Genomic DNA, 27446 nt, shown 5'->3' with positions numbered 1-27446 from the left:
ATTCCTCAAGTTAGGTACCCACTGGAAGAGAAGCCTGTTTGGGGAGAAGGTAATGAGCTCAAGATGGAATTACTGAGTGTGGAACACCTGAGGGACGTGCGTCCACAGTGAGTGAATGAATGAATGGTTCTGAAGCTCAACCAGGGATCCGAGCTAGGGTTGTAGATTTGGGATAACAGACACCTTGGGGGTGGATAAGCTCACTCTAGTGTTGTGTATAGAAAGAGAGCACCAGATAGTCACAGTGAGAGGGGGCAGGGGAGAGGCAGACGAGGAACTCAAACAGAAGAAGAGGAGGTGGTGAAGGGGCAGGATAACCAGGAGACTAGAGAGAACAAAGAGGGTAGTAGAGGAGGGGGTGGGTAGCCATATCAGGTATTACGAAACTCCATGAATGAATAAGATCTGGTGTTAACATGACATTTTGACTGAGACAAAAGTAACCACAACTTATCATCCTAGAACCTTAATTTGACAGTTTGTTATTCTCATTGTAGCTACACATATATAACTGTGAAGTTATGTAATGCAAAATGCCAACACTTTCAACGGCATAGCATTTCAAAAATAACTTCCAAATCCAAAATTGTCTGTGAATCTTAAAAGTCAATAATGTGTAAGTCCTTAGTAGCTTATCTTCCACATTTTCTGTGCTTTGCCAGAGATCAAATCAGAGATCTAGGCTGAGAAATGTAGAGATGGTGGTTTCATCTCATCTGTCATTTCATGAATGAGGAGATGTCGAATCAGTGGCTCCCACAGTCACACAGCTGCCTCCCCTGGCTCAGGACTCATGCTGCCACAGGGGTAGCACAGCATTGTGGTGCAGTGTTGGGTATGGGCCATGGCACATCCGTGTGCCATCAAATGTCCAGCAGAGGCCAGGGTTGTGATGCTTTCAGCATGGTAGGACTTCTAGAGCTCTCAAAGCAAATAGGACTGTTCTGCCATAAGAGGGGGAAGATACCTGGATGTGGAGGGTGAAGTGTGGCTGCTGATTTATGGAACCCAACTCTTGAAGAATTAAAGTTTTTCCTTTACATCAGGCACCCTATTAGAATCTAGAAGAGCAGAAGCTGTATAAGGCACAAACAGAATTCTTGTGTCCAAAGAAACAATATGAAGGAAAGGACACAGAAGGGGAGAAAGTGGCATTGATTTTTAGGAGCTCCTCTATCACTTTATGCTTAGAGTTCCTGCTTCTACAAGAGAATGGCGCTTCTACATCATTGGCTTAGTAGTAAGAAAGACAAGTAGATTCTCCCTTTATCTCCCGTCCCATTATTATTGTTGTTATTATTATTATTATCATTATTATTATTATTTTGAGATGGAATCTCGCTCTGTTGCCCAGGCTAGAGTACAATGGCACGATCCCAGCTCACTGCAACCTCTGCCTCCCGGGTTCAAGCGATTCTCCTGATTCAGCCTCTCAAGTAGCTGGGATTACAGGCATGCACCACCACCCCTGGCTAATTTTTCTATTTTTGGTAGAGATGGGGTTTCACCATGTTGGCCAGGCTGATCTCAAACTCCTGACCTCAGGTGATCCACCCACCTCGGCCTCCCAAACTCCTGGGATTACAGGCGTGATCCACCGTGCCTGGCCCTGTCCCATTATTTAGTGAAGTCATGGTCCAGCCACAGTGGGAGAATCCTGGGAGATTTTTTCCCAAGATTTGGTTGTCAGAAAGCATGAATTACTCTGAAAAATGGAAGCCATATCTTTTTTCTGATGGGTGTAGGAGACCTGGGTAGTATATTGATTCTCTCTTTTAATCAGTTATGGGCTCGCTTGCTCATTCCACTCTTAACAGCAATAGCATGTTTGTTGTCCACTCTTCTATTATAGATTATGGCATGGAAATCATAGCTATGATTTTTATTTTGAAGACAAATCCAGAGAAAATATATTACTTGTTTCTTAGGTATGTCTGTTTCTGTAAGCTTCATTAGAACTTTCTGATTAAAATTGTAATAATCCACAAAGATCCTTTCTCTATTATAAACTGAGGAGCAGGTGGTAGGATTCTACACACCAGAAGAAATGCATACCACTCAGAAAATGTAATCTTTTCCTGAGGAACTTATCTCTACACGTTCTGTACAAAATGTACGATGACAAAATCTTGAACAGTACTGATGTGAGCTAGTGCTTCAAGTTATTATTAATGGTTTTACATAGTAAGTGTCATAGGGATTTGCAATAGAGGGCCCTATTTTTGGCCCAGATTCTAAGCAGAAATAGCTGCTTATTAGATGTTGGACACTGGTCTAAGACCACTAGCTGTATTAGCTCAAGGAATCCTTTCAACAAGATTTTGAGGTAGGTACTTATAGTATTTATCCTCATTTTGTAGTGAGTGATTAAATAAACTGCCTAAGATCACATAGTAATGGTACATGTAAGCTTCCTGCCTCAAAGGGGATGTAATATTGCTCCCACAAAGAGGCTTCCATCATGACAAGAATGCAGAAAATAACAGCCTCCTGGTAGAGAGCCTAGAGCACCCATTCCACACTGAGGTGGAGAGTGTGGCTTGGCCCACAGCATCCATTCCAGTTCTCCTCTCCCCTCCCCTTTTCTCTCCTCCCCTCCCCGCTCTCCTCTCCTTTCCCCTTCCCTCCCCTCCCCTTCCCTCCCCTTCCTTCTCCTCCCCTCCCCTCCCCTTCCTTCTCCTCTCCTCCCCTCCCCTTCCCTTCTTTCTCCTCCCCTCCCCTCCTCTCCCCTCCTCCCCTCCCCTCCTCTCCTCCCCTCCCCTCCTCTCCTCTCCTCTCCCCTCCCGTCTCCTCCCCCCTACTCTCTTCTTTCCTCTCATCTCCTGTGCCTTCCCCTAGTGCAGAATCTGGTCCTCTGAATTTACATTTCCCAGACTCCCGTGCAGCCATGTTCTGGATGCAAATTCGATTCATTTAGCTGCACCTGTGCAAGATCGGGAAGGTGAATATGTGAAATGTGGGGAAGCTTACATGTACCATTACTATGTGATCTTAGGCAGTTTATTTAATCATTCACTACAAAATAGGGATAAATACTATAAGCACCTACCTCAAAATCTTGTTGAAAGGATTCCTTGAGCTAATACAGCTAGTGGTCTTAGACCAGGCTCTTGGGCCTGTGGCTGCTACAAGCATGGCCTTGAGAAATGGAGCTTTTCTGCAGCAGCATCCCGTGTCTACTCTCTAGCTTCCTGGACACCAACAGGCAGTGGGGGTGGGGGCAGGCAGTGACCTACTCCACTTGCCACTGGCTGGTCACTGTCTTCGCCGGTGGAGAGACAGCTGCCATGGCCTGGACAGCAGCCTCCTGCCCTCCAGATTGCAGTGACTGTACTGAGTTTTCATATTCAGCAGGTCCCAGGCAGCCCTTGCAAGTGAGGCAAAGGCATCAGCCTCGTTGGAGAGCCAGTTAGGCAGTTATCCTGATTCCAGAGGCCCTGCCTAGAGTCCACTTCTCCAGCCCTGAATTCCCTGCATTAAATCCCTTTCTGCATAAAGTATGTAGACTGATTTTGGATTTCTGCAGCTGACCCTGTCAATGCAGTTTGATTCCTAAGCAAAGACTAGTAACTTTTCTAACAACTGGTAACAAATGCCTTTGGGGAAGGGTTTGACCTCTCAGCCCAGGCAAGAATACTGACTACTCTATTTTTCTTGTGTGATACTTGTGATTAAGTGTTATTGTTAGTGTGAGGGAAGGGGATGCTTATCAGGACTAACAGCCAGTCCTTTAAAATATATTGTGTTTAAATGTGTACAGCAAAATATACTTTTTTCTCATTATTGTGTGTGTGTGTGTGTGTGTGTGTGTGTGTGTGTGTGTGTGTGTGTGTTTGCCATCCTCATCATCCTTTGCTGATTCTTCTCACCTCCCCTTCATCCTTTTCTCATTCATGTTCCTGTGGCTCCTTGATAATTAACCCCCTTTTGTACATTCTATATTCTAATGAAATTACCTGTTTTCTTGAATAAATCTCCAAATATATTAGAAACTCCCTGAGAACATAGACCGTGACTTGTTCACCAGTGTATCCCCAGGGTTTAGCACTATGTCTGGAACAGAACAAAGTACCCAATACCCATTATCTCATGCATGAATGGACATCCTTCTTCCAGGTGTTATTGTCTATAAATCCCTGACCGTGACTATTAAAGGGAATATCCCAGTGATCAGAGTGGAGAAATTCGGGGAAATACTATCCCTTGGAGAACTGCTATAATGAGGCAAATTTCTACCTGGGTGTGAAACTTGTTATATCTGTGCTGAAGACCCAGGGAGCTAGGAAAATATTATGCCTTTTTGCAGAAATGAGGCAATTACTGTAAAAGATGTATTATGCAATCTTCTTGGTAACCCAAACAGGGCTGTGAGCACACACTGTGAATAAAAAGACAGGCAAATTTTGCAAACAAGCGATTTTCCAAAGGATACAAACAGTTCTTATCGGTAATGAGTGTTCATTTGCCCAGTCATTTTTTTGCCAGAGAAGGGGCAGCCTAAAATGTGCAATCCACATAGCAGATTACAAGTAGGCTTACCAGTTATCTCATTTAGTGCTCCCCTGTAAGTACTCCCCACTTTGCAGATGAAGAAAGACTATAGAAGTGACACTATTGGCAAATGGCACAAAAGGCAAGAGCTGGGCCCTTTGGCTTCAAGCTCAGTGCTTTTTGCACTTCATCTCTTGTCTGTTTTCTCAGTCCAGCCAGATGCAGCATGTGAACTGCAGGGTATCAGGAGAGAAAAGGGCAATCATGAAAAGGGCTCTCTGCAGAGCTGGGGCTCTGGGCCTGCCCTCAGGTGCCCTTGCCCAGGTTGTCCCTCCAGCCCCTACGGTGGATTTGGACTCTCAAAACGTGGTTTTCCCCACAGCCTCAGATCCACCTAGCTCAGATTATTTCTGGTGAAGTGGAAACTACAAGGGCTCCATAGAAGATCAAGGTGAAAGTCACATCCCTGTCTTAGTCTGCACTGAAAGTGTGGGGTCTGGAATCAAGGAGGTGACAGGCAGCTTGGTATTCTCAGATCTGTCCTCCCCAAGAATGCCGCATTTCTCTCCAGGCACTGGTTTTAAAGAGAACATTGATAGGTTGCAAAGTGATGAGCAGAGAACAGCAGGAGGTGAAAGCACACAGTCACCCAGAGCTCCTCCCAGGCCTCGTCTCCTCCCTCAGTGCTCTCCTGACCACCTGCCCCCCACCCGCCGGCCTCCTTCCTTGTCACTCTCTATCACAGCACCCTGTTCTTTTCCTTTCTTTTCTTTTCTTTTTTTTTTTTTTTTTTGTGAGAGTCTCGCTATGTAAACAGGCTGGATATGATCTTGGTTCACTGCAAACTCCACCTCCTGGGTTCAAGCAATTCTCCTGCCTCAACCTCCCAAATAGCTGAGATTATAGGTGCCTGCCACCACGCCTGGCTAATTTTTATAATTTTTTTTTTTTTTTTTTTTGGTAGAGATGATGTTTCACCATGTTGGCCATGCTGGTCTCGAACTGCTGACCTCAGGTGATCTTCCCACCTCGGCCTCTCAAAGTGCTGGGATTACAGGTGTGAGCCACTGCACCCCGCCTCCTTTCCATCTCTTATCACAAGTTACAATCAAACATTTATTCCTTTGCTTAGTGTTTACAGTCTGTCTTCTCAATTGTTTGTAAGCTTTGGTTCAGAAGAGACCATACTGGTTGTGCCCAACACCACAGCCCCTGCACCTTCCCCAGCATCTGGCAGATGGTTAGATTTCAGCTGCTGAATGAACAATGAATGCATGAGTGCATGATGGATGGATGGATAAGTTCATGGGTGCGACCATGTATAGGATGGTGGTGATGCCCAGGTGGGAGGAGAGATGATTCGAAGTGGAGTCCGTGAGAACTAGACCCCAAAGGGAGATTTTTTCTTTATGTCTCGCCCTTAGTCTCAAATAGGGATCAGTTCATAGAAGCTTAAGGAGGAAGATTTTCACACTGAGCTTTCACACATAGAAGAGCTATTTAAAAGTGAAGTGAACCGCGATAGCAGTAATTATTTCTCTGTTTTTGGAGGTGTTCCAGAACCAGCTAGATGATCTCCTGCCAGCAGTGCTATGGGGTTGGGAGGCGATCCCGGCATAAAAAGCGTTTGGTCCCAATGGCGTCTTGGGGTGCTTCCTGCTCTCTGATTCTCTGGTTCCAGGTGCTTTTTCTTCTGTTGAGATGGAAGCAGCATTTTTATCCTTTGCTTTTCTTTTATTCCCCTAAATATGCTGTTGACTGATATGTTTCTCTGCTCTGCTTTCTTCCTCTGGGAATATAGATGAGGTCTTGTCCGAAAACTTTCTGGACTATAAAAACCGTGGAGTCAATGGTTCTCATCGGGGCCAGATCATCTGGAAGATCGATGCCAGCTCATACTTTGTGGAACGTGAGTACCTTTACCATTCTTGTGGCTTGGCAGACATGGATGAAGTAGAATTCAACTGTTTCATTATTTGTTCTGTTGCACTGCCTCCACTAAGAAATGGCCCTCTAAAAGAGAGGTGTAGATTCAAAGAGATCCTTAAAAAGATGTTCAGTAGTAAGTGGTGAGGTCTAGGACAGTTGGATAAAAGCCAGCCAACCAGCCCAGAGGGCTGCCCCTTTAATACCAAGAAAGAGTTGGTTCCTATTCATAAGCCTCTGGACTTGGGACCCTTTGGCTCAGGTCCCTTAACTTTCACTCCATGGCTCCTCCGGGGGCATCTCCAATGTGGCCATAGTTAGACCAGGTCTTCTCAGCAGGCATCCTGCCCTCCAGTTTTGCCTTTGCTTGACCAAATCCTTCAAGGCTTCCTGCCCATGGTCCCAGTCTGTCAGTGATTTTCCACATTTTGCTCTGACCTTTGGCTCTGGCCACAGCTCCCCCGGAGGGCTGTGAGACATTGGTACTGCCAGCCTGTTTCTTTGATTTTTAATCTACTGACATTTCTGAATGTATAAACTTTCTATCATATATCTTATTTATATGTTTTCTAAAATTTTCTTCTGCCTTTGAAAATAAATCATTATCAGAGTTATGGCAGGCTTTTTTCATGGGTCCCCATACTGGTGTATTTCTCATTGCATGAGGAAATACCTAGGTGGGCTTCGTGTGTAGGTATTTCCTACATACGAAGCTCAGATTATGGGCTTGACATTTGCCAGCTGAGGGAATGCACAGCTTACCTTCAGTCCACAGCTCCTTCTCCTCCACTTGGGTATGGAGTGATTTCATGGACAAACTTCTTCATGCACTTTCTGGTTGTTAGCAGATGTTCATTCAATGTGGCATGTCAGAAAGGAAATGGAGTGATCTGTTATTCCGGCTATCCAGTTCTCAGAGAAAAAGATGCATGGCTAGGAATCTGAAGTTATCCATTGGCATTTGACTTGTGGTCCAGGAAAAACTATATCCTCAAGTATATTTTGCTTTCATTTTCATTCACTCTTATTTTCATTCACTCCCTTGACAAACATTTTTGTAAGACCTACTATAGTTCAAGGACTATAGATGTGAAGATGAAAGTCCTGGTGTCTGTCTTTGAAGAAACTTATGGTATCCCCGCTCCCGGCAATGACACCAATAGCTCTTTCTTGTGTTGGCTCATGCAGAATGAATAGACAACGAGGAAATTTTTATGCTATCAGGGTGCAGAGGGAACATGATTTTATAAGATATGGTTTCTGGCTCTTGTGTTTGAGATAGGCATAATAAAACTCCCAGCAAGAGAATTTCTTTTCTTTTTTTTGAGACGGAGTTTCGTTCTTGTTGCCCAGGCTGGAGTGCAATGGCACAATCTCGGCTCACTGCAACCTCCGCCTCCCGGGTTCAAGCGATTCTGCTGACTCAGCCTCCCGAGTAGCTGGGATTACAGGCACCTGCCACCTTTGTTTGTATTTTTAGTAGAGATGGGGTTTCAGAATGCTAGCCAGGCTGGTCTCAAACTCCTGACCTCAGGCAATCCACCTGCCTTGGCCTCCCAAAGTGCTGGGATTACAGGCGTGAGCCACCGCACCTGGCCAGAATTTCTTTTCTTTACTTATCTCCCTGGCTCTGGCTTTTCTCCTCTCTAATCCATGCCAGGCAAAATCCCTTAAACCCAATTTTGCTACCATCTGCCCCAAAGCTCCATGGATCCTCTTTCCTACTGCATCAGCTGCAATCTCTCTGCTCAGCTGCCAAGCCCCAACATAAACTCACCCTCAGCCCACAGCCCTACTTCTCCATCCTCCCCAGCAGACACCCTTCACCCTGGTCATGCTGACCTCTCCCATTACCTAACAAATAGCATCATTCAGCATAGGAAATATGGGCTTATTTGGGGTGTAAAGATGGCTCCAGCAAGTGGTACCTGATATAAACCTCCTAAAGTTCAAGAAGAATGGAAAGGATACAAACTTGCATGAGTAGTGATTGTTAGACATAATACTCGAATGTGTGCACAAACCTACAATGGAAGTTTGGTAAGAGAGGTTTTTCTCTCTCACTATGCACCAATTTTTTCCCTTTGGCCTCTAATTAATTGAGAAATAGACATAAGAACCCATTTTAAGGTCACAGTAAAGTAGCAGTTCTCAATGGTGCTGGCACAAACACAACTTGAAAGTTTTTATCTTTTTTAAGTCCAGAAGATAAATATTAAGGAAGAGGAAATCCTAGGTGGGAATTTCAATATACCTGACTCAGATTCAAAGGGCAGTGACCACATCCCATAAAGCCACATCTCTTCTACACTTTGATACTATATGATCTCCTGACTATCTCCTCATTTGCATGGCCCAACACACCAAAAAATGGGGAATTTGTGTTGTAAATTAATCCAGCCCTAGTACCATTCTCTTCAAAGCAGTTTTGAAAGATTTCTGTAACATATATAGAACATTTCATGTATATTTATTCCAAATAACCACTTCATATAATTGTCCTTATGGGCAGTATGAAAACACACTTTAAGTATTATTAGAAAGACATTATAGGCCGGGCAAGGTAGCTCACACCTGTAATCCCAGCTTTGGGAGGCCAGGGCAGGCAGATTGCTTGAGCCCAGGAGTTCGAGACCAACCTGGGCAATGTGGAAAAACCCCATCTCTACAGAAAATTAGTCACGTATGATGATGTATGCCTGTAGTCGCAGCTACTTGGGAGGCTGCGGTGGAAGCATCACCTGTACCGTGGAAGTTGAGGCTGCAGTGAGCTATGATAGTGCCACTAAACTCTAGCCTGGCCACTGAACTCCAGCCTGGGCGGCAGAATGAGACCCTGTCTCATAAAACAAACACAACAACAACAACAAAAATACATTATAATATAAAATCATCTCTTTATAATACATAAACATTGGCATAATGGAATGAAAGCATATTCAAACTTGGTCAAGCAGCAGCATCCTATAAAAAACAAATGGCTTGACCGTGCACGGTGACTCATGCCTATAATCCCAGCACTTTGGGAGGCCTAGGTAGGGGGATCACCCGAGGTTAGAAGTTCAACCTAGGGTTTCACCCTGGCCAATATGGTGAAACCCCATCTCTGCTAAAAATACAAAAATTAGCCAGGCATGGTGGCATGAGCCTGTAGTCCCAGCTACTCAGGAGGCTGAGGCAGGAGAATCTCTTGAACCAGGGAGGCGGAGGTTGCAGTGAGCCGAGATCGCACCATTGCACTCCAGTTTGGGCGACAAGAGTGAAACTCTATCTCAAAAAAAAGAAAAAAAGGCTTGCAGAAGGCATATTCCAAATAACTGAAAGTTGAACACTTTAGATAATGACATTGTAAAATATTTTTGTGCAGACTTGAGAAGATGCTGGTCCACAATATACCTGTTGGACTAGCAATGTCCCAGTGTTTTGGGAATATCAATGAAAGTGCAATGGGAAAGGCAGGTATTTACATTTTGCAAATATATCAAACTAATGTAGTATAATTTGTCAAAAAGTAAAAATTTATTGAGACAAAGCTTCAGTTTGCAAATCATTAGAGTATTAACTCAAGGCACATATATTAATATAAATAAAATAAGATGCTATAATGAATTACAGCTTTAGGGGTCTGAGTGCATTAAAATTGTATATAAGATGCTATATAAATTTACATGTTATGTGAAATAATTAGTGCTTTCAAAAATGTATGATTGAGAGGTGCCAAATTAACAAGTAGGGAGAGATTGGCTCTACAAAACGTTCTCATATGGCTATCCTTCCCTAACACATCCAAGCATCAAAGCTCTCTTGCTATAATAAAAATGCAGAATCCCAGCCATGACCCAAAGGGTTACAGAAGCTTCTGTTATGAACTAAAAATAAGACTCTTTGCAGTCTCCCGGCAGTAATAAACACAATTAATCTAATTGGTAAACTACACTCTCTTAAAATTAAAAATAATTTTGTAAACATTAAAAATTGGCCAGATTTTAAACATTGAAGTACAACAGAAGCTCATTCTTTCTACCTGGGGATTAAATTAACATAATAAAATAAAATGAGGTGTACCTTTTATTTTGGTTTTTATTTTTCCCTTTATTTTTTCCTTTTGTTATTTCTTTTTATGAGATTGGGTGTATATTGCAGATGACCTGGAGTCTGCAGGGTTCTAATAGCACTTTTCTTTGGGGATAATGATTAATTTAGAAGTAGGTAATTGCTATTGATTTATACAATTTTTAATGGTCTGACTAAATCTGATTTTGAAAGTACCATCAAATTAGGAATATTTTAAACAAATATTTTCTGCACTCTCCAAGGAGTAACATACCTGATAAAAATACTAAAGAAAATAAAGCCTGAATCATTTCTTATTCTCTGGCATAATTTTTCTTCAGTGGGCACCTGGCTATTTGACCATAGTATCAATGGCTATAACATGAGAACTCTGAAGATACGAACTTTAACACCGACAGAAGACAGAACTGGTGAAATCTTAAGTTGACCCATCCTATCAAGTCATATGATACTGTATTATTGTAGTAACTCAATTATCATTTTTTAGTACATGCATTTGGGCTCCGCTGGCCCATTCAAACCTTCAGAGGGAGCTAGCACAGTCCTTGTTCATTGTGTATTTTGTCAGAATCCTTCCAAATCAGGGCTTGGATTGCCCCAGAACACTGAGATGAGGTGATCCTGAAAAGAAGGTATCCTGTCTGATCTCTGGCCGAGATCTGCTCTGTGTACCTCCTTGTTCATCCAATTTTAGTAGGAAGAACTGGGCAGTGTGTCTGGACTGACCTCTGATTACAGCAAAAAGAGACCACTGCCAAAGGGGCTGCCCTTCTCCCCGGCCCTTGTGTTGTCGTCACTGTCGTGGGCACCACCTCCTCACAGCTGTCCAGGCATAAATGAGAAATCAGGAGTCATTTTCAACCTCCGTGCCTTGCCCTAGTGTCCTGCCCCCGCCAGTCAGCACCACTCATCCTGGATCCCATCTCACCTCCCGGGTCAGTCTCAGGCTCGGCCTGTCTTGCCCCTCGTTTCCTCGTGTGGAAACCTGGCTGGATGCACACCCAGATTGCTGCACGCTGTGGCCTCATCATTCCCTGCACCCATCAGAAGAATGCCCCTCAACCTTTTTAGCACCTCATTTTAAAATCCTTTTCCATCACACCATCTGTCTCAGTCCGTTGAGGCTGTTATAACAAAATACCTTACACTGGGGGATTCATAAGTAATAGAAATTTATTTCTCACCATTCTAAAGGCTGGGAAGTCCATGATCACAGTGCCAACAGATTCTGCTTCTGCTGAGGGCCTGCTCAGCTTCAAAGACAGTGCCCTCTTGCTGTTTCTGCATAGGGGCAGAGGGGCCAAAGGGGCTGGGGTGCCCCTTCAACCTCTCTTACAAGGGCTTTAATCCCATTTAAATCATCATCCCATATTTTAAAAACACACAGGGGCTCCTGATGATACATAACAGAAAATCTAAGCAGCCAACCTTACTGACAGTTTGTAATGACTCCCCCTTGACCATGGTGAGGTGACCCTCACACAGGTGGGGGCTGTCGGGATCTGCCTCCTCACTCTGGGCTTCAGCCAGTGGCTTCTAAGCCAGGAGGCAGCATGATGGCCACGGTGACTTGGGGCTCAACCCCACGCCCAGGGAGGCCCTCTGGACTCTGAGATTCTGTTTCTTCATCTATAAAATGAAAGTGATATATGTCCTCCACATGGCGGCACCATGAAGATGACCTGAAAAAACTCAGGAGAAGTGCCCAGCCATGTGTCAGGGACAGTAAGAGCTCAGTCAACACCAGACCCCCTGCCATAATTAGAGGGCTGTGAATTAGGAATTACAGGTGTCGCTCTGAGAGGAAACAGGGCAGGATCGTACATCCACCTTTATTTCTGCTCTGGAAATGAACATATTGGTGTCTTTGTGACAATTGAGACATGAATGGCTTTATGCTGAGAGTTTTCTGTGGGGAAACCCTCTGCTCTGCAGCCAAAGCTGGAGACCAAAGGGCACTGGAGGAAAAGCAGGACTCCAGGGGAGCCGGCGGCCTTCTCTTCCTTGACATTCGGAGCAATGTTTCCCTGCGGTGAAGCAGCCAGAGCCAGAACAAGCTTGCTGGGACCAGAGGCACCAGCACCGAGATTAGACACAGGGGCTTCATCAGGCCACAGTCCAGATGGTTAAGGTGACATGTTGTTAGAGCCTTTTATTTCAACTTGGGCATGTTTTCACCAGGACTGCTCTGCCTTTAGAGCCAGTGTGGCTAAGGACTGCACCGCGGGCTGCCATTGTCAATCACTGTTGTGTTATTTCCAAGGAGATGTCTCAATCTGTGCTACAATAAATACTTGGGCCATAGGCGCTAAGCCCTTAAGAAGGTTAAGTCTACATGAGGAGACTGAACCCAACCTGTGCAACGTAAAGGTGTGATCATTGCACTGCTTCACAGGTTTTCTGTTAGGAAAAAAGTATGACTCCATATACATATCTGCAAGATAATAGGCATATTTATATTATTGTGCCATCTGATTTTTTTATAGAGCTCCGTGGAAACCGAGACTCCCCCCACCACTGCCCACCCACTTTAGCACTACGCTAAATTGAAATCATGGTTAAAATTGCACTGTGTAACAGTCGTGAAGTAATTCGTGTTGCTTATATTCTTACTTGTGTTTCTTAAATTTTAGGAAAATAATATAGAGTTCACAGTGATACTCCTGAAATTCTTTTTCTTCTTTCATCTATATCCTTTCACCACACAATTAATTCCCCTCCCTGGTGTCCCTACCACCTAAACTTCTCCATAAACCTACCTCTGGTTATACCTCATACTCATGTTGGTCTTCGCTTCCTTATTTCCTTCCAGTTTTGCTTTAAAATCCCAAAAGAATTAATCTTGCTAGAGAGGCATCCCCTGGGTAGAGGAAGGAGTCCAAGCTACCAAGTCCATAGGCACTCTCTAGCAGCCCCAAGTGAAAGGGTTGGAAATATTCATACAGCGATAATTTTGTCCCTTTGAGGTTATCATGCATCATGTGATATCATATATTAGATGTTATGCATCCTGTGTGCTAATGGGATGTAGAAAGAACATAATAGTGATTAAAGAGCAAGATTAAAGGCACGGCAGGGTGGAGCTGAGAAGTACAGGAAAGATAAGTGCTTAGACTTTATGTAGTCTATGAACCATTTATATTATTATTATTATTATTGTTATTGTTATTATTTTAGTTTTAGGATGACATGATAAAATGGATTTGGGGCCAGGCATAGTGGCTCACACCTATAATCGTAGCATTTTGGGAGGAAGAGGCGGAAGGATCACTAGAGCCCAGGAGCTCAAGACCAGCCTGGGCAACAAAGTGAGACCTCCATCTCTACAAAAAATAAAAATTTTAAAATGTTAGCTCTGTTTGGTGGCATGCACCAGTAGACCCAGCTACTTGGGAAGCTGAGATGGGAGAATCACTTGAGCTGGGGAGGTCTGCAGTCTAGCCTGAGCTATGGAGCAAGACCTTGTCTCAAATTAAAAAACAAAAAAAAAACAAGGGTTTGTGACTATTCGTGCAAGGCAACTTCAGGGAAACATATCCACCTTCAGCAATCCCAGTCAAGGCCTGCAACATGGGACACAGAAGAAGCAGCGAACTAGAGGGGCTGCGGTTGCTGCTGGTCCCTGTCTGAACTGCATGGGGCTGCCAGAGGCCAATCTGACTGAACACGGCCAATGAGACAATGGCGTGTGGCAGTGAAGGGCCTGGCCCACGTGGGAAGACAAGACGCAGGCGTGCAGTCACTTCTCAGCACATCAAGGATTCCATTGCATCTGGGGGACATCAAAATTGACGTGCAGTGCATGGAGGTCTCAGTCCCTCAGATTAAATAACAAAGCATGACTGAGCATTATTACAGAAAACAGCCAGAAAGATATAACCAGAACATTCCATTCAGATTCGCAGCAATACAAAACGATGGTGCCGGCTTCCAGTCAGATACATGTCAGATCTTCCCAATGAGAAGAAAACCCTCAATCGACATAAATAAAGGGTCAAGGCCCTATTAACCCAAAGTCAGACTTTTCTGGATTAACCTTAAGTTGCCAAGTCGGTGTGAGAACATAACAGATACAGCTGTCTCTCTTAGCCCTATTGTGCTGGAGGCCTGCTGGGGATTGTGCTGGTCTCCAGGGGCTCAGATCTAGACATGCAGGCTCCGTCCCTGCATGCCGAGGTTCTGGCATTACACTGGGGAGACAAGCATGTACTTCTTTTTGTGCTTTGTGTGAAATAGTAAGAGGAGGAGCCCTAGCCTGACCTTGGGGCAAAGACCTAATCACCTCCAAGTTACAGGAACTCGGCCAGTGGGAAGGAAGTTCTGGGCTCAGGGCCAAGTGGCATACAGGGGTGGGAAGGGGTGAGGCTGGGGTAGGTGAGACAGAATTGGAAAAGAAACATTCCAGGGAAGGAGCCCAGGGTCAGAGGTTCTAGGCAGTTTAGACATATGCCTGCAGAGCACACAGAGCTATGCAAATGCTTTAAGTAGAAAAAGCATTCCGATTAGGCTTGCATTCTAGAAATTGCATTCTGGCAGAAGTGTGGCGAGAAGACTGTAAGGTGCTGATATTAGAGGCTTGAGACCACCAAGAAACTATGGCATAAAAACAGGTGAGAAACAAAGAATACCTGGAATGAGAAAAATGGAAGGGGCTGATTCAGAAAGAGGCTTAGGAGGTAAGATCAACATGGCTTGGTGAGGAACTGGATGTGTGCCTGGGGAGAGGAAAGGGGCAGAAGGAGAATCAGCTGCCTATACGGCACATCATCCAAGACTGAGGGGTCAGAAAGGGGGCAAGTTTGGGGATTGAAGACACCAAGTTCAGGCTGAAGTGTCTGTGGGCTGGAAAGATGCAGCACACAGTTGCCCGGACACGGCGTGCTAAAGAGAAGAACCTGGCTTTGAAACAGAGATGGGAAAGGAACAAGCAACTGCTGTGTGAAGTGAGGGTGTGAAGGACTTTGTGTAGGGGGAGTGTAAAGTAGTGTTTCTCAAAGTGTAGCCTGCTGAAAATTGCAAGACAGTCGTTTACCCAGGGTGTTTATTAGAAATGCAGATTCCATAGGCAAGAGCCTTTCTTTTTAATAAGCATGCCATGTTATTCTGATATGCCTGTAAATGTGAAGATGACTGATACAGACTGTGAGAAGAGGAGAGTTGAGGATGGAATTCCATCGAGGAGCAAGAGGAAGAAGAATAGAAAGAGAGATCATGGAGTTAGGCAGGTTAAGGGTGGCCATAAATTCCTTGATGCTCCTCCTATTGAGAGGCGGGGTCCATGTCGCCTCCCCTTGAGCCTGGGTGGATGCTGTGACCTGGGCTGGTTTCCAAACTAAAGTACCAACTTCCAGCCTAGGCCTCAAGATATTGGAAGCTTCCACTTCCTCCCTCCTGGGACACTCACTCTTAAAGCCCTGAGACAGCTGGGCTGGGAGAAGCCCTGGCTAGCTGTGTTCGGGGCTGTGTGACAAGAGCATGCTGGCAGGCCCAGAACTTCCAGCCATCCTCAACCAGGCAAGAGGCCACATCATACGTCTAGCCCTAGCTGCTGTCAATGGCAACAGTATGTGAGAACCGCAGGAGAACTGCCATGCTGAGCCCACACCTCACAGAACTTTGAGAGATAATAAGAGGGTGCTGCTGAAGCTGTCAAGTTTTTGGTTTGATGATTATACAGCCATAGTAACCAGAGCACCAGAGAAACCATCAAGAGCAAGGCCCTGGAAGTCAAGGGAGGAGAAACCATCAAGGATGTCATCAATATGACCTGCTGAGCACCACAGAGTCACAGAAAATACAGAAGTCACCTGTGGAGGGTGGCCATGTGGGGGCTATGGGCTTTGTCTAAATAATTCGAGGAGTTGGTGAGAAAGACTGTAGGCTGAAAGGTAGAGTGACTGGTTCATCCTGGTTTGCTGGAACTCTCCTGGATTGGGCCCTAATAGTTCTGTGTCCCAGGAAAAAGCTCAGGTGTGAACATGCTGGAGAGGTTGGTGACCCTCTGGTGAGTCTGCACTGATAAAGAAGAGGCCAGGGGAATACAGCAGTCCTGTGGGATGGCTGGCAATGACAGTGGCTCTGAGAAGGTAGCCAAATGAGGAATAAAATCAAAGGGAAGTCTTTTATTTATTTATTTATTTATTTATTTTTTATATACTTTAAGTTCTAGGGTACATGGGCACAACGTGCAGGTTTGTTACATATGTATACATGTGTCATGTTGGTGTGCTGCACTCATTAACTCGTCGTTTACATTAGGTATATCTCCTAATGCTATCCCTCCCCACTCCCCCCACCCCACGACAGGCCACGGTGTGTGATGTTCCCCACCCTGTGTCCAAGTGTTCCCATTGTTCAATTCCCACCTATGAGTGAGAACATGTGGTGTTTGGTTTTCTGTCCTTGCAATAGTTTGCTCAGAATGATGGTTTCTAGCTTCATCCATGTAAGATCGGGGTGGGGCCAGGTACAGTGGCTCACACCTGTAATCCCAGCACTTTGGGAGGCTGAGGCGGGCAGATCACAAGGTCAGGAGATCGAGACCATCCTGGCTAACATGGTGAAACCCCATCTCTACTAAAAAAATACAAAAAATTAGCCGGGCGTGGTGGTGGGTGCCTGTAGTCCTAGCTACTCGGGAGGCTGAGGCTGGAGAATGGCGTGAACCCAGGAGGTGGAGTTTGCAGTGAGCCGAGATTGCGCCACTGCACTCCAGCCTGGGCGACAGAGCGAGACTCTGTCTCAAAAAAAAAAATAAAAAGATCAGGGTGAGCTTGCACATGTTTATAGACTGAGTGGAATAGGCCATAAAAATAGAGACTCTCATTAACTTAGTGCTTACAGGTATCAACGTTCTTGGCAAGGATGTTACCATGAGGTGGACGCCATCACTGTTGTATCCAGTGAGAAATCTTATTCTCTGAGCATCATGGCAGCTTGCCTAAGGTTCAGAGTGGTAGGTGGTGGAGCTGGGATTTGAGGTCAGGATTATCCGTTGTGCTTCAGCACCATGGCAGAGCCCATGGGAATGTCAGAGATATGGGACATTGAAGGGCAGTTTGATGGATTGAAGGCCATGAGGAGTCAGTAGGCAACGGGATCCAGAGAACATTTATGGGACAGGACTTTCCTAGAAGCTCTTGACTGGCTAGGGGTGGGATGACCAGAAGTGTGGGTGACGCAGGTGGCAGGTGCAAGATGGGAACAAAGAGACAGGAAGAAATGTGTTTCTGCTGACCATTCTACAGTGCCCGCTTTCCTAACAAGAAGAGAAATAATAAGAAGAAATTGGAAGAACTCAGGAGTGATTTTCATCTACACAGATGTGGTACAGTGAAATTGGAATTCTACAAAAATAAATAAATAAATAAAAAGCTTTTCCTCTTCCTCTTCAAAGCCACTCTACACACAAAATGAATCTCTTTTGCTCAAAATCACAGACACACGGAGCTGGAACCTCAACCCGGGCTGCTGAGACCCTCTAAAGACTTCAACAACCCAAGGAAGGGACTGTTAACCCATTTTGATCTCCATGAGATGGATACAGATCCCCAGGCATGCACACAGGCCACATTCTTGAAATGGGGCCTTGCTCTAAAGGCCTGTGGCAGGTGTGTGTGGCGAGAGGCCAAATTTGGCAGGCAAGAATATGGGGCAGACAAGGGACACTGACCTAACTAAGATTCTGTGTCTGGACCTGCAGCCAGGTGGGTGAGGCAGTGTCTGAAGGGCATGGCAAGCTGATCACCACGGTGTCCAATTACACAGACAGACACAGCAGATGGGAGCAAAGGCGGCTGCGGTCACTTCAGGAGTGTGGCCTGTGCTCATCCCTGGGGAACAGTACATGGGCTGCCAGGTCCGACCCCTGGGCTGTTGTTTGGGGTAAGGCTACTGTCCTGAGTAGAGGAATAACACTAATAATACCAGCAGCTAAACTTCTTTGAGCCATCCCAATGTACCTGGCATCATGCTGAGCACCTTAAATATATTGCCTCATTTAATCCTTATGGAACCCTAGATGGCAGATATTTTTATTTTTCCTTTTTGTTAATGAGAAACCTGAGGCAGAGGAAGATAATTCAACCGGTCCCATAGTCACAGGTAACAAACAAGTGATAGGACTGGGATGGGAACCAAGACAGCCTGCCTTCAGAGACTGCTCTTTAGCCACTGTGATGTCCTGATAAGACCAAAGTAGGCCAGTAGGGGTCCCATGACTAAGGTAGAGGATTGGTGCAAAATTCTGGTCCCATGGAGAGCTGCAGTACTGGCTTATCCACTGGATAGAACTTTGAAGTAGGAGTCATTCCTGGGGGCCTTACCTCCCTGGTATGATAGGCAAGGAAATGTGGGGGGCATCAGAGAATACAGACATCACTAGACTATCACACTCTACCAAAACGGAGGTCTGGAAGGAAGATCAAGGTGGTTAGTATACAGTCTTCCTCATATCCAGATGATCCCAAGTGGGGAGCTCAGTGTGCCTCCTATAAAAAGCTATAGAGAAAGTCACGTTAAAAGAAAAGGCTACACAGGATTTCAATCACTTCCTCACATGTAAATCCAGAATCGCCCCTGTTTTGGTGCATTTGTTATGTATGGATGGATTCCATTTGTATATGCATTTATAAAAGTATTACTTATTCCCTACAGAAAATTTGAGGAAAAGATCAAAGCAAAAATCATCTATAATTTCAACACCTAGATAACATTTCAGAAGAGTGTTTTGTTGCTAGTAGCATTTCCCCTTAGAAGGCTTAATAAGTATGTATTCAATTATATAATGAATGAATTAAGCTGGTGCTCAGTATTCCAGTGCAGGAAGCATGAGACTTATGCTCAAGGACAGCAGCCATTACATCTTGTCTTTCCTATAGATGCCCCTGAGCCCAAAACGTTGAGTTTCCCTGCTAGAGGAAGAGACAGGGAAATGCGGGCAGAGGGAAAGGGCCAGATGGTCTCTGGGTCAGCCACAGGGAGATAATAGAGTCAACTGACCTATCTACCTTCCCCTTGTAATAAAGAGGTGGCAGAAAGTTACCACCTTTGAAAACAGAGGACTCTGCTCTCTGTCAAACATGGCCCAATCCACACTGGGAATCTGACCAACCAGTTTAGCAACTCCTCCTCCCTCCACTGGGACCAGGAAACGGATGTTAGCAAAGCAGTGGAAAGGGAGAATTTTCACTTTTTCCACTTTATTCCCACGTTATACTTCTCTCTTTTAACCTATTGAGTGTTTCAGCCAAGTCAATGGTTGTGCATAGCCACAGCTGGTTTTGGTGAGGACAGAGATCTGTGGAGCTTCAGAAAGTCCTGCCTGAACATTGTGTGTGCCTTCCTGAGTACTTTCGCAGCTTCTGTGCACCTTATCTACCCGGGACCAATTCGGAGGTCACTCTCAGGACTTTCTGACATCAGTAAAGATAGGTCTCTAGTCAACTGCAAGGCCATTGTCAAATGGTGCCAGCTACATTGTCCGCTCCAGCTTTCAACAACCAGGAAAGTGTTCAGAGTCCAAATAATACAAAAATATACAAAACCTCTCCCAAAATGTTGTTAATGCAGATGTCTCTGTCTCATGTATCACACTTTCCCAAAATTCTAGAGTCAATATGGTACCCAAGAATATTGAAAAATCCACCAACACCCACAAAATTTAGACACAAACAACCCTTATCCATTGCAGCAGCTACTAATCTAAGCCTTGTTCCTTCTCTCTAAGCAAAACCAGAGTTTGCAGAACCTGGTACATATTTAGACTTACATTGCTGTTGCCAGCTGTGTTACCTGAGGAAAGTAGGCAGACAAAAAGCAGAAAAGAAAAAGGAGAAAGTCATCCTTGTTTTATTGTCATTAGAATGAATGTCAGTCTCTTCCAGGTTATCCAAGGCTTATGAATTTAAATCCCAAATCAGAGAACCAACCTTAGAGGGGAGAAATTGTGACATTATGCTTCTCATATCCTTTGGGGAAAATACAGTTACAAATAATCTACCCTCTACCAGAGAATGGCATATGAAATACTCTATCTCTATACAGAATCTAGAAATTTGGACCTACAGACACAGCCTTTTCTTGGAACTTCTGTTCTTTTCTTCATATTTACCCTCGAAAAGAAGAGGCTTATTTTACAATATGAATTTTCTATAACACAGAACATAAATTTCTGGTGAAAATTAAGCACTTAAAACCTGCCTAACCCTTCAACAATGAAAAGGTTAAGTATTAAAATAATATGATGAAATATTTTTCAGAAGGGGAAGAGTAGATTATGTCCATTCTTTTTAAACAGTCAATAATAGAAGGGAAAAGGCAGAAAGAATTCAGGAACATGCAGAAAAAAGTAGTCAAAATAATCCACAATCAGGCCTTACCCTTACTGCTAGCCTAATCACCAGCAGTTCCCAAGTTAGAGAAAAATACATTTCAGGCAAACTCAATATAAAAAATTAATATTCAAATATCAGAACCAGTTAAATGGAAGTCTAGCTGCTTGACACATATGAAGTGGTTATGGTGACCTTACAAGCTCGCTGCTATAGACTAATGTTTGTGAGTGGGCCCTCCTAATGGAATTAATGCCTTTATAAAAGGAGGAAGAGACACATGATTTCTCTCCCTTTGCTATGTGAGAACACAGCAAGAAGGCAGCCATCTGCAAACCAGGAAGAGAGCCCTTAGCAGAAACCTGATCCACCAGCACCTTGATATTGAACTTTCCAGCCTTCAGAACTGTGAGGAATAAATGTCTGTAGTTTAAGCAATTCAGTCTATGATATTTTTATAGCAGTCCAAAATGACTTAGATACTCACAAAACAAATTCTTACAATATTTGGAATCTTTCTTTCTTTTTCCTTCCTTCCTTTCCTTTCCTTCCTTTTTTATCTCTTTCCTTCCTTCCTCCTTTCCTCTCTTTCTTTCTTTCTTTTTTCTTTCCTTTCTTCCTTCCTTCCTTCCATCTCTTTCCTTTTCTTCATTTTTCCTCTTCTCCCTTGCCTCCCTTTCTCCCTTCATCTCTCTCTTTCTCTTTCTCCCTTCATCTTTCTTTCTCTCTTTCTGTCTTTATCTTTCTTTCTCTCTCCTTTCTTCTTTTTCTTTCTTTCTCTCTCTCTCCTTCCTTCCTTTCCCTCTCTCTCTTTCTCTCTCTCTCATTCCTTCCTTTTTCTCTCTTTCTTTTTCTTTCTTTCTCTCTCTCTCCTTCCTTCCTCTCTCTTTCTTCCTCTCCCTTTCTTTCTTTCTCTTTCTTTCTTTCTTTCTTTCTCTCTCTCTCTCTCTCTCTCTCTCTCTCTCTCCCTCTCTCTCTCTCTCTCTCTCTCTCTTTCTTTCTTTCACTCTATTGCCCAAGCTGGAGTACAGTGGTGGGATCATACCTCACTGCGGCCTCAAGGGCTCAAGTGATCCTCCTGCCTCAGCCTCCTGAGTAGCTGGGACCACACTCACACACCACCATGCCCAGCTACTTAAAAAAAATTTTTTTTAGAGATGGGGTCTTACTATGTTATCCAGACTAGTCTCCAATTCCTGGCCTCTAGTGGTCCTTCACCTCAGCCTCTCAAAGTGCTGGGATTACAGGTGTGAGCCACCACTCCCAGCCAAGATTTGGACTTTTGAAAGAAAATCCAGCTTCCCTCTCAGGACTCTGTGCAGACCATGACTTTTTCTTTTCTTGTTTATTTTCTCTTAATTCATTTTAAATTCAAGGGGTACATGGCTTGTTTGTTATAAGGGTATTACATGCATAATAATGAGGATTGGGCTTCTAATCTACCCATCACCCAAATATTGAACATTGAACTCAATAAGTAATTTTTCAATATTTATCCCTCTCCCAATCTCCCCACTTTTGGGGTCCTCAGTCTATTATCTCCATCTTTATGCTCATGTGTACCCATTGTTTAGCTCGCACTTATACATTAAAGCATGTGATGCTTGATTTTCTGTTTCTGAATTAGTTCACTTAAGATAATGGCCTCCAGCTCCATCCACGTTGCTGCAAAGGACATGATTTTATGTTTTATGGCTGTGTAGTATTCCATGGTGTATATATACATTTTCTTTATCCAATCAACTATTGGTGACACTTAGGTTGGTTCCATGACTTTGCTATTGTGAATAGTGCTGCAATAAACGTAGGAGTGCAGATGTCTTTTTAATTAATGATTTCTTTTCCTTTGGGTAGGTACCTAGTAGTGGGTTTGCTGGATCTAATGGTAGTTCTATTTTTAGTTATTTGGAATATCTCCATATTGTTTTCCATAGAGGTTGAACTAATTTACACTCCCACCAAAAGTATATGAGTGTCCCCTTTTCTCTGCAACCATGCCAACATCCATTGTTTTTTGACTTTTTAAATAATAGCCATTCTGACTAGTATAATATCTCACTGTGATTTTAATTTGCATTTCTCTGATGATTAGTGATGTTGAGCATGTGTTTGTTGACCACTTGTATTTCCTATTTTGCAAAATGTCTGTTCATGCCCTTTACCCAGTTTTTAATGTGGTTGTTTTTTTCTTGTTGAGTTGTTTGAGTCATCTGATATAGACTCATCTCTGAGCCTACCCAGACAAAGATATATTTGAGAGCCCCAAGGTGACATCTCTAGGTCAGTCAAGTGGCCAAGAGCCCCAAGGTGACATCTCTAGGTCAGCCAAGTGGCCAGTGCATGCTGGACAACATGTTGTGGGAAGGCACACACTATTTCCCAGGTGTTACAGGATGGTATGTGCATGTACTTCATTTCTCACCTTTTCTTCTAACAGTCTGACACTAACCTGCTTCATCACAGCATCTCAGTGTCTTCAGATGCTCTTCCTGGATGGCCTCTCCAACTCAGCCGAATAGCCAAGATCATTGTCTCCCAAGAGGCAACAATTCCAGCAAATTCTAAACCTACAGACATCATAGTTTCATGAAATCCCACACCAATGGAGCACAATGTCTTTTTTTTATAAAAGACACTCACTTGCTGCGAAGGCTGCATTTGCAGTGTCAGGGGCCCCTTAGAAGGAACAAACATCCAGTTCCTGCACCCTGAATCTGAATCAACTGCAACTGGGAAAAGCAACTACCGATTGAATATGCACCATGCCAGATGGCCTGGCATATTTATGTGCTTTGAGTTGCCATGTCCTATGTGCCAGAGAGCTAAAACTGGTTTCAGGCAACTCAGTCCTCCACCATCTGACCAGCCAAGATTATTCTCTCCACTTAGACTGAAACACAGAGACCTACTCCAGTGATCTAGGATTAGGGACTTTTGTGGCACAGAAGGCACTAGACTCAATGATGATATTACTGCTGCTCTTGTCGTTGGCCTGGGAGACACTGCTGGGATACCCTGCCTCCAGCCTGAATGCTTGGGATAGGCTTAGAAAGTACTCAGCTGGTTCCATCCAGGATAGGGGACTGCAGCGTCAGTGCTGTGTGATGCCCTGTTTTCATACCTCATATTCTTCACTCTTGCCTTCTATATCCCTCACCAGGGATTTTTTATTTTATTAGTCTTTTCAAAGATCTAACTTTTGATTTTCTTGATCCTCTATATATGTTTGTTTTCTGTTTAATTACTTTCTGCTCTTTATTCTTTATCATTTCCTTCTTTCTACTTTCCTTGGATTTAATTTGTTGTTCTTTTGCTAATTTCTTGAGATTGCTGCTTAGCTTGTTGGTTTGTAGCCATTCTTGTCTAATGTATGCAATAAGACTGTCAATTTTCCTCTAAGCAGTTTTTATTTTGCTTTATTTTGGTAAAATTCTTGCTGAAGCACAACACACACACAGAAAAGTGCACAAATTTAAGTGCAGAGCTTATGAATTTTTCAGAAAGGGAACTCTTTCACGTAAACAGCGCTCAAATCAAGAAGCAGAGCTTTACTCACATTTTAATCTGTTCTGTTTCTCTTCATCCTTCTCACACATCTGTGTTTCTGTCTGGGATCATTTTCCTCTAAAAAAAAAAGAGTTCCCTTTAGTATTTCTTTTAGTGCAATCCCACTGGAGATAAATAGTCTCAGTTTTTGTTTGTCTGAAAACATCACTATTTCACCTATAGTTTTGAAGAGTAATTTCACAATATATATAGCGGGAACTCAAAGTTAGGTGTTTTTCTCTTTAGCACTTAGGAATGTCATTTATCTTCTGAAAAGTCAATGGTTAGTCTTTTTGTCATTCCTTTGAAGGTAACTATCTTCCCCCATCTTATGCTTCTAAGACTTTTATCTTTGTCTTTGGATTTCATCAGTTTAACTATGATGTGCTTACCAGAGCTTCTTGTTTTTATCCTACGGCTTATCCTGAAGCTTAATGAGAAGCTATTATCTTCTCAAAAGTTGGCTTTACCCCATTCTCTGGAACTCCAATTACATACAGTGGATCATTCCATTGTGTCCCTCTGTTCCTTTTTCTCTATGTACTTTCTCCCCTTTTTTTCCTCTACCTTCTTTCAATCTGGATATTTTCAGTCGACCTATCTCCCAGTTTACGAACCCTCTTTCTGCTATACCTGATCTCCTGCTAAACACATGCATAAAGTTCCTAATTTCAGCTATTCTGTTTTTCATTAATAAAATCCTCATTTGATTCTTTTCTATTGGTTTTAATTTTCTGGCAAAGGCTGTACTTAATATATCCATTTTCTATGTACATCATTGCTTCTTTAAAGTCTTTGCCAGATGACTTCAGCATCAGGATTCTGTTTCCCTGCTTCTATCTATTGCTGTACTTGGTAATTTTCTGTCAATTGCCATACATTGGGTATGAAATATTATACACTTGAGTTACTTTAGGTGATGACATCTTCTCCCAGAGAGGGTTTGCCATGTCCTCAGCTAGGCAGTTGGGGTGCTGATGGCCTTGTCCAATAAGAGGGGAGCTCCGCAGGGTGCAGTCCAATTCTGGTAAGCCACAGTCTCCCTCTGGCTATCCCATGTTCCTTAGGACCCCTCTCAAGGGCTTTCAGTGGGGCCCCTCTCCCTGCCAGATCTCCTCAATACCAAGAGATGGAAAATTTTGCCTCTACTTTTCAAATGTTTTCATGATTAGATTTTTAGTCTTTTGCCCTCAAAGCTTCAGTATTTGTGAATGTCTGAGGGGAAACCAGTTGTGTATTTGAGATCTCCTGTGCTGTAACTCTCACCCCATCTAGTGAGCCACCAGGAAAGAGGGGGTATAGGTTACCAGAAACCTCTCATCTAGAAGTTTTAGTCCTATCTGAGATTCCACTGCTCTGCAGTGCCTGGAAACATTTTGTTTTAAAATCAGCTTATTTAGTTAGCTGTAGAAGCATTCATCTGCTGCAACTACTCTATCCTAGCAGAAAGAAGAAGTCTCTAATTCCCACCCCCAACCCCTTTTTTTTTTCTAAGACGGAGTATCACTCTGTGGCCCAGGCTAGAGTACAGCAGAGCAGTCTCAGCTCACTGCAACCGCTGCCTCCCGGGTTCAAGCAATTCTCCTGCTTCAGCCTCCAGAGTAGCTGGGATTACAGGCGCCGGCCATCACGCCCAGCTAATTTTTGTATTTTTAGTAGAGACGGGGGTTCACCATATTGGCTAGGCTGGTCTCACACTTCTGACCTCAGGTGATCCACCCACCTCAGCCTTCCAAAGTGCTGGGATTACAGGTGTGAGCCACTGCGCCCGGCCTCTAATTACCTTTGAACTGTGCAAGCAATAGCCCCAGGGATCAAAAACTCTGTCTGGGGGTGGTGACAGTAATCAACACTGAAATGAAAACAAAATGCATTTTTTGATTGTTTTTGAATTTAGAATTGGCCCCCTGACACGTGAAGTAAGTATTTCCCATAAATAAAAGCTACAGTGTCGTCTGTTGGTGGGAGTGTAAACTAGTTCAACCATTGTGGAAGACAGTGTGGTGATTCCTCAAGGATCTAGAACTAGAAATACCATTTGACCCAGTGATCCCATTACTGGGTATATACCCAAAGGATTATAAATCATGCTGCTATAAAGACACATGCACACGTATGTTTATTGTGGCAATACTCACAATAGCAAAGACTTGGAACCAACCCAAATGTCCATCAATGATAGAGTGGATTAAGAAAATGTGGCACATTTACACCATGGAATACTATGCAGCCATGAAAAAGGATGAGTTCATGTCCTTTGCAGGGACATGGATGAAGCTGGAAACCATCATTCTGAGCAAACTGTCACAAGGACAGAAAACCAAACACTGCATGTTCTCACTCATAGGTGGGAATTGAACAATGAGAACACTTGGACACAGGGCAGGGAATATCACACCCCAGGGTCTGTCATAGGGTTGGGGGGCAGGGAGAGGGATAGCATTAGGTGAAATATCTAATGTAAATGATGAGTTGATGGGTGCAGCAAACTAACATTGCACATGTATACCTATGTAACAAACCTGCACATTGTGCACATGTACCCTAGAACTTACAGTATTATAAATATAAATAAATAAATAGTTACAGTGTCTTTTTACATATTGGTTCATTTTGGTCATTTTTGCTATGGTACCGTATTTAAAGACATTAACATGGGATTTATTCTTCTAAATAACAAATTAGTCAAGTAATATACAGTTACTCATGTAAAAAATATATATCAGCTATCACAATTACTTCAAAAAGAAGTTGCAATTAACCATTTTTCATTCACATAACCAGACAGCTCAGAATTTAGCTATTAGAGAAGCATGAGTTTATCACGTGGCAATTTGTATAAGTTAGGCAAATGTGAAATTCTTAAAAATACAAACATCTACTGTTTATTAAAACTTTATGACTTTTCCAGTTATTTTAAAATTAATTTAATTTTAGTTTAGTTTTAGTTAATATAACCAGTCCGTAATACAGCATTCTAAATCGTGATGACTTTTGGAAGTACAAATCCAAGTTAGATGATACCTGTATCAAATTATAAAATTTTGACTGTCAATATGACATTCTGTAGTACAATAA

At 43.4% G+C, this 27446-nt stretch overlaps 1 protein-coding gene across 9 annotated transcripts in view; it reads left to right on the top strand.

Moving 5' to 3' along the window:
• Positions 1 to 27446, top strand: part of HECW1 (HECT, C2 and WW domain containing E3 ubiquitin protein ligase 1) — a 449514-nt gene that overhangs the window by 201355 nt on the left and 220713 nt on the right. For all 9 annotated transcript variants that reach the window (XM_009452959.5, XM_063814176.1, XM_016957318.4 and 6 more), the window contains one exon: positions 6293 to 6400. In XM_009452959.5, the coding sequence (XP_009451234.1) occupies positions 6293 to 6400 (108 nt within the window). The remainder of the gene's footprint in view (positions 1 to 6292; positions 6401 to 27446) is intronic.

Source organism: Pan troglodytes, chromosome 6 (genome assembly GCF_028858775.2).
Source record: "Pan troglodytes isolate AG18354 chromosome 6, NHGRI_mPanTro3-v2.0_pri, whole genome shotgun sequence".
NCBI classification, from domain to species: domain Eukaryota; kingdom Metazoa; phylum Chordata; class Mammalia; order Primates; family Hominidae; genus Pan; species Pan troglodytes.
Note: the sequence above shows the minus strand (reverse complement) of the source record. Positions and strands in the feature narration are given on the sequence as shown.